Source organism: Aethina tumida, chromosome 1 (assembly GCF_024364675.1).
Source record: "Aethina tumida isolate Nest 87 chromosome 1, icAetTumi1.1, whole genome shotgun sequence".
Taxonomy (NCBI): Eukaryota; Metazoa; Arthropoda; class Insecta; order Coleoptera; family Nitidulidae; genus Aethina; species Aethina tumida.
In genome coordinates this window covers 41,830,843-41,846,424 of record NC_065435.1, presented here as the reverse complement: position 1 = coordinate 41,846,424, position 15,582 = coordinate 41,830,843, and the positions used below count along the sequence as shown (strand labels likewise).

General features: G+C 33.0%; 1 protein-coding gene across 3 annotated transcripts in view; it reads right to left on the bottom strand.

The window, feature by feature from the left end:
- LOC109594365 (semaphorin-1A) overlaps window positions 1–15,582 on the bottom strand; it is a 345,269-nt gene that overhangs the window by 75,520 nt on the left and 254,167 nt on the right. For 2 of the 3 annotated variants that reach the window (XM_049961951.1, XM_049961952.1), the window contains exon 5: window positions 1,375–1,474. In XM_049961951.1, the coding sequence (XP_049817908.1) occupies window positions 1,375–1,474 (100 nt within the window). Of the gene's footprint in view, window positions 1–1,374; window positions 1,475–6,325; window positions 6,392–15,582 lie in introns of those variants that run through there. The other variant, XM_049961953.1, reaches the window with a different exon arrangement.

The following is a 15,582-nucleotide window of genomic DNA, read 5'->3' as shown; positions in this document are numbered from 1 at the left end:
TCATTAATTTATAAAATACTATCCAATTAAGGGCAAGTTGAAATTTTATTTCAGTCTGTCACATAAATAGCTACGATAAGAACTCACCTAAACGGTTATAAAATCAGTATTTTTCATTTGATAATATCCATTTGGACATTTAAATCGGTCGTATTTCTCATCCGCGACAATTTGAATGTAAAATACGTGATCCAACTAATCATTTCATGAGCGCTTCCAAGGAGAAAAAAAATATATGAGGCCGCCGCCATCATAAAAATTCACGTTCGTTTACACTGGAAAGGTGTTCCTTTCTTTGGTCCCAGTGGAACAAATTGGCTAACAAGGTGGGCAGTATAAAGCATACAGTATGTGGGCATGGAGTGGATGTAGGAGTGCCCTCGTACTGAAATGACCATGTTCTTGGTAATGCTCTATCGTAAATTAAATCAGAGAACTGTTTGGCGATACCTAAAACTTGTTTCTTGGGAAAATCATTCAACTTTGCCGTTATTTATTACGAATTGGAATTGCTTCATTTGTTATATGTGGTCTAACTTATACTTCGGTTTATGGGTGAGTTCAAGTAATGTTTCGTGAGGATTTTCGCTGATATTTTGTTGTTGTTTTTACAGCCAGCCGAGACATGTTGCAAAAAAAGTTTAGCAATTTGCGGGAGGAATTCTTGAGAGGTAGTGAAAACACTACTTTGAAGGTATAATTTAGTTAGTGCCACACATTAGCTTCACATCCAACTGACATAAAAGTTCACGGTCTGAGGTCCGATGTAACAAAATTAGAAATTAAGTTTTAAAGTAATAAAATTGAAGGGCCCACAACTGAAAGATTTTATGTTGGAAAAAGATAGACAACGAGTAAAAGGTTTTCGATAAATTCCAGTCGTGTGGTCAAAGTCATTAAGAACAAACATCAAAGTGGCACGAGACCATCAAGAAACAATATCCGTTGGCTGCATCCACGGCTCACTATAAATTTCACGTGGCGTAACGTGTGCCGGACAGTTTTCAGTTGCCAAATCGCTTCCACATGCAATTTACCTTTTTTCGGAACGACACATAAAATATACAATCAACTGCAACTCGATATATTTATTTTGCAATACCAAACTTGTTTATGAGGCGGCGGGGCCCGTAAAAAGAAGTAATCCCGATGCTAAAAAGTGGAGTAATGAAAGGAGAAACACAAAGTGTAAGAGTGGGAGCTGAAAAAAAATCGATGCAAGGAAACTTGTGTCTGTGTCCCCTTTGTACCCTAGTTAACATCCTTTGGAAGCAAACAGTGAGAATGATGTCGGGCCAAGGAGCAAGGATCAAAGCGTGTATGACGAAGGATAAGAGGGGGGTTTTGGCGAGGTCATCGCACGAAACAACTCACCTTCCACCGACCAGCAAGGAGTCCCCATCTCGCAGCACCAGCCGGAAGTAGTCCGTGTGGGTGTCGTTCCCTGTGAAGTGGCGCACGTCGTCTTCCGCTCCTGTGGACAACAAAACATTCATGAGCAAACTAGAGCAGAAATTTCGTAATTTCCAGCCAGAGAAAACATAAAACGTCCCTCAGAAAATGAACGGCATAATCGTGTGTTATTTTCTCTTTGCGTTTTCCGCACCATTGTCCACGTATTTTTATAACGTTCATGGTCAATCGTATCGGTTATTGTTTGCGAAACTTTCCGGTAATTGTCGGCCGCCCGGAACCGCTGCTCTCGTCTACATCAAGCTGTCGGCCAAGATTATGCGCCGTCCGGCCAAAAATAAATTTTGATAAATACATTTTAGTTTTAATTAAGTAAAACAAGTGGGTTCGGAAAGTTTTTCCATGACTATAAAATGGCTAGTTAATTCCAAACTTTTCCAAGTTTTAAATTAAAACTAATTATCTGTTTGTTTTTAGTTAAAATCTAACAAGTTCCCACTAATTTTCGTTATATTATTTTAATTAAAACTTTTTTGTTGGTATTGGCTTTATTAAAATTTATATCCGTTAGGATATTTCACGTCATGTTGACATTACACACACACACAAGCTAACATGAAATGTGGTTTTATCGGTTTTTAGTGTATTTTATGCTGTGGCTAAATTATTAATAAGCATCGCCATTGAAATTATTAACTATTGTGTAATTATAAATTCGTTCGGTGACGCAATTTTTTAATCTTATCAGCTTTAACAGATCGAAACAATGAAACCATTCAATAATTCCAGATAATAATCAAATATATCACAGATCTTATTATAATTTTTGTTTGTTCAGCAGAAAGGCCGTAAGTTTCCTTTTGGCGCCGTCCTATTTCCTCATCGGATTTACTAAACTTATATTGCAAAAAAAAAGACAAGCAACTTGGCTCGATTCGACTTTTTCACCCGGAGCCAACTCAATAGTTTCTACCGGATGAACGCGGGGATGCCCGGTGATTAATGGTGCAGGATGACAACGTAAGAAAAAGGAAAATGTGATTGAAACAATCCATGCAATTGGACACCTGCTGGAAATTTTCGTTAGATTGCAAATTTCATTGGGAAAAAAACGTGATTAATAGAGTGCTTTTTTCGTCCTAATCGATTCCTCGCGCCATTGATGGACTGGCCGTTTTTATAGCCGGCCCGATTTTATCACAATGGAGGGGCTGAACTCTCACTTGCCTACCCATTGAACACATATTTTTTGTCGGAACATTTTTATACGAGTTTATTTAGAATTGGTTAAATGAAGAACAAGGCCATTTCCGGAAACGGTGATCAAAGATTAATAAAGTATTCATACAGTGGCCATTCATCTTCATTGCAAACAAAATTTGACGCGTTCTTGAATTTTAATGTTGGCTAACAGACACGTCGACATAAAAAACGAACGTAAATTTTGTGCTTGACAAGTCGCAAAAGAAAAAATGTAACACGACATTATACTGTTTACGAGTTCTATAAAACATGGAAGCGTCGACAATGCCACGAGGATATATATGGCACTTCATATTTACCATAAATTTGCCACGATATGTTTAACACATTTAAGCAGAGATAAAAATAAAATGTCTTCGACTGCGTCGATACAGGCGGGCTTTCCTATATTTTACTATTATTGGTTTTGGTTTCGAACATCTATAAAGTGTAAAATATATAAATATATAATGTTTATTGTTCGTATTAATCGCACTAATTGTAAGTGAAAAATACCGCCAATTTTTACTCAAATATTTTACTGCCACCGCCAAGAACAAAGATTTACAGCCTCGTTAATTTAATATCCCTTATTTGTTTCCTGTTATTACAAATGAACCCGATATATTTATAATGAAATATAATTTAAATGCCAAAAGCAGGCTCGTACAACCACTTGACAAATTAGCGGCCCTTAAAAAAAATTCTACATTTGCGAAATTAATTAGAAGCCATTACGGATTTATTAAATTTAATTTTTCGTATTCGAACGTCTCTATTAAAGCACCGCCGACTGAATTTAATTTTAAATGTTCATGATATTTTACTGGAAAAATTTTTTTTAAGTTTTTTTTCAAACGCGTTAAACGAAAAATACATTATGACGAGTAAAAACGGTAATCACCGTACCGAAAAACGCAAATTTAATACGAAAAAAAGTGTATCTTCAGGTCAAATGTCTAGATAATTACACTACAAAACATGACAAGAAAAAAATAATAAAACCAAGTTAATTACAATTTTTTATCTCTGTCTATATTGTAATTTTCTCTAGTTTTTTTCACTTTCCTCCAACAAATGTTGAATATTACTATACCCAGAACAATAATATTTTTTATTAAAAAAAACATGATATAATATTCAACTAAAAAAAATTTTCTGTATTTCTAAACGAGGTCGTTTATAAGTAGTGTAAAAAGTGACCCATAATTATTGCAATTCACTTAAAAATGTACCCGTTGTTAATGAGTTAATTAGTTGTAGGTCAATTGGTGTAATTAATTCTCATTCATTCTGTGACAAATTCAGACCAAGATATTTAATTTCAATCAATAGTTTAAAGTAAAACAATAAAGATATTTTCAACAATTTGGTTTACTCCCCAGAAAAACTATGTAGTCAAATAGAAGAACCAAGTGAACATATGATTGAAATAGAAAGAAGATATAAAGCTCCAAAAAATCCATTTACACGAATGGATGAAGCATATAGAAAAATGGGAGTAAAATTTAATATTCTTTTTTCATTCAATCAGAACATTTTCATTTCTTATCCAAACTTAGTCTATTTGTCTAACGGTTAAAATATAAAATGAGATATTGCAGATTTTTATCTTTAAAACATTTCTGAAAAGATAAAAATGTCTAAAAATGATCAAAAATTTAATTTTATTTATGGTAGACTTGTAATTGAACTACTTTTCTTCCTACATATCCAGTAAACCGGATTTACTGTTTATTTTGGACAATAAATTGCGCACAAATTATAAAAATTATTTAAACGGTTGACGTAAATGAAAACAAAAAAGAATTGTTTCTATATTTTTGCTAATTTAACAAGTTCTTATTATATTTCACATGTTCCCAAATTTAGAATTTTTGTAACCTCTGAATTTATTTATAACGAACGCAGCTAACGATATAGTCGAAGATGATTGCCAATTACCATGAGACAGAAAAACAAGCCGATTTAAAAAACCCACGTTTCCGCCTTTCCTAAAGATAATTGAAAACGAATTACCCAAAATAAAACAGTCATAAGCATACTGAAAGACACAATTTAATACAGAAAAATATATATCTTAAGGTTGAATGTTAAAAATGATTATTAAACTACAAAAAAATAATCATAAAATCAAATTTATTTTTAATTGGTTATTTTATTTTTGTTATTAAATAAGATTTTAAGATTAATCAATTAAAATAAAAAATAATTATAAAATCAATTTAAATATATTTCTTATAACTTTGTCTCGGAATGTAGTTACAATAACAAACATATTTATTTCAAAAATGTATGTTTACATGAAAAATTTTGTATTTGTAATTAAAAATCATAAAAGCAAATTTATTTTTAATCGGTTATTTTATTAAACAAAGAATAATATTTTAGGATTAAACAATAAAATAAAAAAAAAATAATTATAAAATCAATTTAAATATATTTTTTATGACTATTATAACTTTGTCTCGTTTCTGTAAAAAAATATTTCTTTCTGTAAAATAAAAAACTTCTTAAAATGATAAAAAAGAAACGTGGTTTACAATAACAAACATATTTATTTCAAATATGTATGTTTACAGGAAAAAATTTAGCATATTGAAAAACACAATTGAGTACAGAAAAATATATATTTAAATCGGATATTAAAAATGTTAATTAAACTATAAGAAAATAATTATAAAACCAAATTAATCATATTTTTATACCTGATATAACTTTGTCTTGGTTTTAATACACGTTGATGTTACTTAACAGAAAAACATATTTTTGTATAAACAAATTTCGTAAATTGAAGTGATTTACAATAATAATTTCTGTCAAATATTTAAAATGAACGGAACAAATATTATTATATTATATTAAATCATATTGTTTGAAGATGGCCAATAATTACGTCGGAACAAGAAAACCGTCCAATTTAAAAAGCCCACGTTCGTGCCGTTCCTCAAGATAACTTATTATTTGCTTGTGTGTATAGGTGCACAAATAAGCAGTAACAATTTTCCCGGACAAGACAAAAATAATGTCGGAGCATTATACGTTCCCCCTTATCATTCCCTGCATATCGTACGAGGCAAGTGGCTCGTTTCGTTCAGATTTGTCTGATAACTGATTTTTTACCGTGGCGAATCCTATTTGTTCGCTGAATGAGTAACAAAACGGTGGAACTGATCCCATCCACCAGATACCGGCGAAACTTTACGAATATGTTTCTGTTTACATGGCGGTGCGTTCTCACGATTAGAGCCTCGATATTATTTAAATCCGCGACGCTGCGAGGCCGGGCGAGAGGGGGTGGGGCGTAACGTTTCGCCACCGTAAATTTATAATAAGGCGTGTGCAACTCCCCAGCGTGCGAATTCGGAACGGAACATCCGTAACTTATCCGGGAGATTGTCGGATTGTTGCGAGAAGTGGAATCGTTCCGTCGCGTTTGCATCATGCATGAGTGAAAGGACGAAAATAAAATCGCGACGTTTACGAAAACAATGGGTATTTAGTCGCCGAAATAAATTTCAAGGTAAAAAAACGAAAAATAAGAACGGGTGGATGGCATAAACCGTAATTGTGCTTAAAGAAAGGACGAAAAAAAAAAAAAAACGGGGCCGTAAAAGCACAGATCTGCAAACTGATACAAATAAACCCCAGGAGAATGATTGTCAATTACCTAATCAAGATGCAAAAGTAATTTGCAGGGTCCTCCACCTCGGCCTCGGTCTCGCCGGAGAGCAAGGTGAATAAATTATATGCTCCATCCCCCAAAATCCGTGGAGGGTAGCACCGGCACCGGCGTTTCTTCGTGACTTGTTTCCACGGCAAATTGTCGAGTGTTAAATGTCATTTGCATGTTTTTGCTGCATCGTCAACAGTATCAGATGTCATTCATTACAGGACGTCTGCGTTTAAGTGCTTCCACCGAATCAGAATTTCAGTATTGTTTAATGGGATGCCGTGCTATATGCAGATCGCAATGGACCGAAAAGGAGGACAATACGCCCGGGATTGTTGATCTAATGCCGGATGAATGCTGATAATGTTTGGCGGGATTTAAAAATGTACGGTTAACTTTGTTAAAAAAAAACACCAATCTAAATAAATAAAAGAAAACCTCCGGGGATCCGAGAAAACTTTCCAGTGATTTCTTGTAAACAACATAAACAAATAAAGTGCAATTTGCAGCACGAGCTTTTAGTCATGTCTGGAGGGTGGAAGAGGTTCGCGTGCATCCCATGTTCGCTATTCGAAATTACTTTGGAATTATTTATAAATTGTCTTCAATCACCACTGGAAACTGCGGGGGTGGTTTGCATGCACACAATGACGGCAGCAAAAAAAAAAAAAAAGATAAGGAAAAACTGACTATGAAACGTCAAAGAAATATTTCATTACTGTAATTTAATAACGGGCTTTGCGATTTATTTAAAAGATACGATTCATTCAACGAATAATCTCGATTTTTGACCTATTAAACTATTAAAGAGTTCGGATTCGAAATCGAAATTAATGGACACGAAAATACATTCAATTTGCAATTCCACCGTGCCATTATGGATCGCAAACCAAAATGGCGTACTGAAAGGGCGACTCGATTAATTATAAATAATGGAGCTTTATTATTTGTAATGTTACTGTCGCAATAAAGCTCAATCAATGAATCGCCGATCGCGAAATGTTTGCATTAAACTTGAATGTTGCAAATGCTCAGTGACCTGACTGATAACACTGCATTCGGCTAAATAATATCAAATGGATTTGTATTGCAAGCACTTAAACGGAGAAGTGCTATCGAATCGATACAATTGTGTTTTGTACATCACATTGACAGTAATTTGCTTCGAGATTTTTTTATTAGCAACCGAGACGTGGGAACGTGAATTGATGGCTGATAAAATTTGTACCATTTTGACGTGAACGACTACGAAATTAAAATGTTAAACCACACAACTCAATTTATCCTAGACATCAGCCCTTAAATGGCAAGTCATTTTAAAATTACTGCGGCGAATTTACCGGTGCAAAATAATGACAACAAATGATGCTTTGTGTTAATTAAATAGTGTTTAGTAAAGTTTATGTGATGTACGTGTAATTTAATCATCATTTAGTACCCGGTTACGGCAATGTTGTGAGTTTTGCGCTTGTCGTTGTAAAGCTTTGTCATTTGAACCATACACATTTATCCTATCTTGTCACATGTTATAGGTTATAAGCTATTTAGTTTACGGCATGTATAATGTTGCTTAACACGGTTTTATATCTAGTTTTTCGACACGGTCTTACGGCCAGGAACCACTTGTACGCGCCTTGCCAAATACAAATCATCTGAGGACTGGAGCAAATATTAAGGAGACGAAATAAATCATCGATTAGTCGTGTTTTTGTTTCTTGGGAGATTTCCGATATAATTGTGCCCCGGGTCCGTGGGGAATCTCGGTTGATATCAAACGGTATTGTGGCCGTAAATCATTCGAAATGAAAACCGATTTTTTTCCATTTTATTTACGACTAGTTAGAGAATACTCAATAAAAATATATGTGTGGCTCGCAAGTACCATTATTAAATATTTGTATAAGCAGCTTGAATAAAAGTTGATTTTAAAACACTTTTTGCAACATGTACAGATTTATAGAGAGTAAAGTGAAATATTAAAATATTCTTTACTTTATAAATAACTTCTCCAATTAAATTATTCATGAACATAAAGGCATTTCAAATGTAGCAGACAGTTCTCCATTAAAATGTAGATAAAGTAAAATGAGTTTGCTGAATGTTTACGCTACGATTTAAATTAAAAGGGGCAACAATTTTACATTGAAACAAATATTATTATTTATTTTCGATCAATGTTTTGGAATATTTAACAGTGTGTGTTTTTAGCGACAATATTACTAGTCTAAATAAAATTATTTCTACTCTTTTATTGTCGTTTTAATTAACCAAAATTGTGTACAAAATTTTGCGGTGTATTTCATTAAAATATACAAATGAGTTTCGTTAAAATTTCACGTTACGAAAAATCAAAGAGAAACCAACTAAAATAGAGACAGGCAAAAAATCTTTTTTATTATATTATCTCTTAATATTTTATTTTAACTTTTAATAAGGTTTAATGATTAAAGAAGGTATAAAATAAAAAATAATTTTAAGTCAGTTAAAAAAACATTGTTTTAAAAATCCATATTTATAATAAATATGGAATAATCATGTAATAAAATTTGATAATTATCCATATCATATTCACTGGCTATTTTAACGAGATCTTGAATTAATAACGAAAGTTTAAGATAAAAAATAATTTTCAGTAAATTAAAAAGACATTTCTAAAAATTCAGTGTAGAATAATTATTATTATATTGTTTCTTTTAAGATTCAAAAAATTCAATATTTATAATGATTTTAATAAAATTTAATAATTATTCAATAATTGTCAATTTTGATATATCCTCTTGTTATTGAAAAAGATCTTAAATGAAGGTATAAGTTAAAAAATAATTTTAAGTAAATTCAAAAAGACTTCTAAAAATTTAATATATAAACAATAAGTGTAGGATAATTATTATAATAAAAAACAACCTAAAACAGACAGGCAAAAAATATTTTGTATTATATTGTCTCGATTTTTTTATTTTAAGTTTTAGTGAGTTTCCAATATTTATAATAAATGTAAGATAATTATTTTAATAAAATTTATAATTACCAATTTTGATATATTTCCAATTTTGATATATTCACTGGTTATTTTAAAGAGACCTTAAATGGTTAAAGAGGATATAAAATAAAAAATAGGGTTGTAAAAATAAAATATTTATAATAAATGTAGGATAATTATTATAATAAAATTTAATATTTATTCAAATAACCAACAATTTTGATATATTCATTGGCCATTTTAAAAATATTTTAAACGGTTAATGAAGGTATAAAATAAAAATAATTTTAAGTAATTAATAAAACAAGGTTCCAAAAATCCAATATTTGTAATAAATATGAGATAATCTTCGTAATAAAATTTAATAATTATCCATATTATAACAAATTTTGACATGTTCATTGGCTATTTTAACGAGATCTTGAATGGTTAATGAAGGGTTAAGATGATAAAATAACTTTAAGTAAATTAAAATGATTTTTCTAAAAATTGGATATTTATAATAAAATTTAATAATTATCCAAGTAATGATTGATTTTTGATACATTTATGGGATAGTTGAAAGAGGTCTTGATTGGTTAATGAAAGACTAATTATTATAATAAAATTTATATTTTTGATATACGCATATTTTGAGGAGACATTAAGTTAAGACAATAAAATAATACAAAAAACAATAAATGACTGAGATTCACAGAATCTGTAAAGAAGTAGATCAATATTATATTAAAAAAATGTTGAAATGATTATCAGTGATAATTACCAGTGCACCCTGTTTTGAAGTGAAGTTAGTAATCGGCATTATCAAGAGTGATAATTGTTGGTGGACCCTGTTACAAACCAAACAAAGGTTAAGTGCAGTTAGTAATTGATATATTCAGAGTGGTATTGTAAAGAATAAGGGTAATCGGAGAGATCTGCACTTGTCACGAAATGGACGAGAATAATAAAAATCCGTCACACCTCCATGGCCGTGTATTCCGGACTCATCCGTCACCTCTTTTCATTTGCAAAAATGTGCCTGCATTAATTCGCATATTGTGTATGAACGTGGACGTGATTCTACTGCATTTCACCGGGCGGTTCTGCCGTTTCCTCTCTATCTCTCTCCATCTAGCCGTTTTTTTTATTATTATTCTGCAGTCGCATCTGAATGTAAAACTGAAATGTCGACATTATGTCACACTAAATATACGCACCAAATATTTCACCTGAATTTAAATTCATCGCCGGCTGGTGAGCGTTTATTTTAAATGCCCAATTGTACAAGTATTAAAAGGTTCGTGCGCACTAAGTGCCACTTACGATTTTGCCGTACTTTTGAATATGAATGACACGCTTTTCTGTTTCTACGTTTCAACGAGGACGGGGATTCACGGGCGCTTCGCGTTTTCGAGTACGAAATACACCTACTTTAAATATCGTTTCATATGTGCATGTTGGTTCGTGCATATCTTGTCGTATTAGATTTACAATTGGTGTGTTGGATGGATGGGGTGGGGTTTTTCCATCGGTCCCGCTGTGCCAGGTAGCGGGGCATGGACAACTTTAGCAGAATGGAGCATAAAATAGGAACCCGAAATGAAATTGCCGGAGTGATTAATCACTGCAATAGCTCTGAGGACATGTATATCCAGGAAAGCTGCTTCAATCATTGTGACAAATAACAGGAGGCGAGGTGCTGGCGAAATGTAGCGCCGTCCAACGGAGACGTCAGGCGTTTATACCAACGAATTTGATTACGTCTAATTTATTAAATTCTACTTACAATTCCCCCGGGATTGTACTTTATGTCCGTGTCGACAATTCATTAGGACAAATGTTTTATATTCCATTATACGGGTGCGTTTTTGTTTCGCGACGTTTTATTACCTCCATGCTGTACACAATCCTCCAAACTCCATAATATCATAAATTATATTATTAACAAAGCAGATTTTGGACCCATTAAAACTTATCGTAATTCAACCGATGGACAAAACTATTAAAATAGTCTGCGATGCCGGTCCTAAGTATGCATTTTTAAGCACGGCTTAAGTAAGGCATTAAAGATACAAAAAGACGAAAGGGAAATTTCCTTTCAGCATCGAAAAGCATTACTATAAAGAAAAGGGGAAAGGAAGTTTGCGAGGCTGGCTCGTTCATGTGTAAGAGTCTTAAAGTTTGCAGCGGGGGAGTCAAGTATTGTATGTATATATTATTGTGATGTTTATGAATCCTTCACAAAACTATTTAGCCAACAATGCTACAGTTAAATTTAAATTAAAACTCGCTAATTTTACGTTAACAAATTTCTGAAAAATAAACTTCTAACGTGTATCAACTTAAACGATTCGGATACGGAACTTTCAAGATAATTAGATTTATTAAACTGAGACCAATAAAGATCCAGTTATAATATTCTTCCTTCAATGATATAATTACTTCTTTTAAACTTTTCATATATTTTATGGTCTATTTCTACGTAAACATATTTACAAATAATTAAAAATTTTAATGACAATCTCAAGCGTATTTTACTTATAATATTTAATATATTGAGCTTACTAGGGGGTCCAAGAATAATTTCCTTCTTCCTTTAGCTGCCAGGTATTTACACACAGCTACGTAAAACATCCACAAGTTTTGCAACGGGGGAGACAAGTATTGTATGTCTATATTATTATGATATTTATGAATCCTTTCCAAAACTATTTTGCCAACAATGCTACAGTTAAATTTAAATTAAAACTCGCTAATTTTACGTTAACAGATTTCTGAACAATAAACTTTTAACGTGTATCAACTTAAACGATTCGGATACGGAACTTTCAAGTTAATTATATTTATTAAACTGAGACCAATAGAGATCCAGTTATAATATTCTTCCTTCAATGATACAATTACTTCTACTTAAACTTTTCATATATTTTATGGTCTATTTCTACATACATATGTTTACAAATAATAAAAAAATTTAATGACAATCTCAAGCGTATTTTACTAATAATATTTAATATATTTAGCTTACTAGGGGTCCAAGAATAATTTCCTTTTTCCTTCAGCTGCCAGTTATTTACACAGCTATGTAAAAAATTACCAAGCATTTTCAATTATACTTTTAATCATGCACAGGTTTTGCAACGGGGGAGTCAAGTATTTTATGTATATATTATTATGATATTTATGAATCCTTCACAAAACTATTTAGCCAACAATGCTACAGTTAAATTTAAATTAAAACTCGCTAATTTTACGTTAGCAAATTTCTGAAAAATAAAACTTTAAACGGAACTTCAAGATAATTATATTTAGTTTGCTTCCTCAAGGACGAAAATTATGTAGCTAAAAGGTGAAATTCGGCCTGGAGATACGGAGCCACGTCGTTTTGCGTTTATCCGCCTTGAAATAATACTTTTATAGCTCCTTACTTCCGAGAATTGGTTTAAAATTTCTTGTTGTTCGTGGCTTTATTAAATTTTAGAGACCTCATCAAATTTGCAAATATTGTCAGGTATCTCGTGAATTAATAAATGAATTCGTAAAAGTGTATTTAATTATGTACCAACGGATATTAAGGTTTAAGATATTTTTCGTAAATACCAAAGGTCGTAGACAAATGAGCACCAGCCGCACGTTACAAATCGTCGCACCAATTCGCATTAAAAGACACATAACAAATAACAATCGCATTATTGGACCATTAATTAAACGGTCCCCGGCAATATTAAAACCTCAACGTCACCCCGTAATTAATTTCCACCAAGTATTAATAAAACAAATTCCCCCGCCCGACTCGAGTGCAACAGAGTTTCCACGTTTAATGCACCAACAAAAGAAAATAGAAGACGGGGACTTCCCCCGTGGATGTGTTGTCGCTAAATCATACTCGGATCGTGTTTCGATGCGGGGCGGGCGGTGTGGTGGTGCAGGGCGCGGCCTGTGACACCGGCAAAAACATGATTGATATTCCTAGGTGCAGTATCAATCATTCTCTCCTGGAACTACTGGCAGCAGAGAGACGGGATACAATGCAAATTTATATTTCATATTTTTATGATGCGGGCGAACGTAATGAGAGGTTCAGTCGTCGGGTCGGAGCTTGAGAAAATGTTTTCGTTTCGAGTGTTGACGGATTGAGTAAACAACAGCAACAACAACAACACGTTTATAATTAAACGGAGTTCGTCCGGAGGTGGTGCGTTTTAATATCGTGAATTAGAGCGTTCGGCGCGCGAGAGTGGAGAATTTTGTTGCGGAACCGTAAATTGTTAATGTAATATTCGAAGATATCCTTCAAGTCTGCCGTCGCGGATTTCACTGTAAACACCTCGACGGCGCACATTAATCATACCGGTGGCATTTACATCCTCTTTCCGCTTACACAATTCGTTTGCGAGCTGCGCTTTTTCCAATTCCCGTAATGATAGAAGGCACCGAAAGATGGTATCGGAGCGTGGCTCATATGCAGACCGGCCGCCATTCTTGGCCTGATTCCAGCTGGTTTTTTGTGTGCCGGTGCAATTTTCCTCATTACACATTAAGTTTATGAATATCCGCGGTTTTGCCTTATGATATTTAGATGGAGGGCCATTAGAGACAAGCGACCGTCCGTGAAACGAGCCGCATTATCATTACGGGGGACCCGCCATACTTTATACCACGGGCATCCATCCACAACTACGCTATTTATCGCTAGCCCCATTTAAATATTGTCGGGGATGTTTTTTCGCGTTGATACGGCTGCGTGAGAAAAAAAATCAAATTACACATTTAATATGCATTACTTGCCGGGTTTATGTTCATGGGCGTGTCATAAAATGTTGTCAAAGGCGTCGTTTTTCATTTCGGAGGTCGTTTTCCTTCTAACCCAGTTTGGGAGATGTGCAGATGAAATGCTGGTATAAATAAGGCGTTATTAAACAATAGATGGAGCGTGGCTCGAAGTTTTCGCAAATTTCAAATTTAATTGCATTAAGAACTTTTATTTTACATTCTTTGAACAGGTCATAATACTACTACTAAACTGAATTAAAATTGAGAACAATAGAGATCAGATTTCTGAAGTCCAGCCGTAATATTCTTCTTCCTTCAAGGATATAATTACTTCTTCTTAAACTTTTCATGTATTTTATGTTCTATATCTACGTAAATATGTTTACAAATAATTAAAAATTTTAATGACAATCTCAAGCGTATTTTAATTATTTTTAATGTATTTAGTTTAGTGGGGGGTCCAAAAATAATTTCCTTCTTCCTTCAGCTGCACACAGCTTCGCAAAAAATTTCCAAGCATATTTAATTATACTTTTAATCATGCACTATCAAGTTTTAATAAAATTAAAAGCCTCGTCAAAGTTTCAATTAACAAAGAAAAAACTTTCCTCTTTAATAGGCCATACACTATCTACAAAAATATGAATGTTAATTATCATTTAATTCACATCTCGGTCAATATTCTTCTCCGTAAAACTGAAGACGGCTTACCACCTTGAAAAGCATAGCTCACCTAAAACAAAAAAATAATGTTGAATAAGCTACAAATATTGAAGGTGTAAATTTTAAAAGGAGCCTCAAGTACACATTAAATTTGCACGGTAAACTGCAATAACAAGTTTAAGTACCAAGTTATTTAATATCTTCCCATTATATTGTCTTTAAGTTTGGTTTCCAGAGTGGTTACAATTTACATCACTTAAGTGTAATTATAATTTGTCGTCACAAAAATGAGTAAAAGTGTACGTTGATAAAAAAGAAAATAGGAACCATTACGCTTCAGAAAGTTGTCAGTAATCATTTTCATTTTTCAGCCGTTGAAAACATCACAACAATGGCCCCGGCGTCCGTAAACAAATTTGATTAATAATGACGCTAACGCTAAGAAGACACCTCTTGTTTTGTTGGGTATTAATATCTGCCAGTATCTCTGGGCTCTAAACCAATTATGTGAATCAGCGCAAATGAGCAACGATGATAAATCTTCAATACACAATCGTTCATTTGAATGCCGGGCTAGAGCAAAAACGCGGCTCCATTATTCAGGACGAGTCAAGTATCATAAATTTTGGAGCAGTATGACAGACGCCATGTTTACTTGAATTATAAGAGGCACATATTTATTTATGATATTTTATGTAATAAAGGGATTTAAATTAACTACTGACAAACGTTTCTGTATTTGCGAATTTAAAAGATTTAGAGCGGCCGGGCTTTAATTAATCTGCTTAGTAAAAACAATTTATCTGAGGGGATGATTAAATCTTTTATTTAAGATGAATAAATAGTAAGAGCAGAT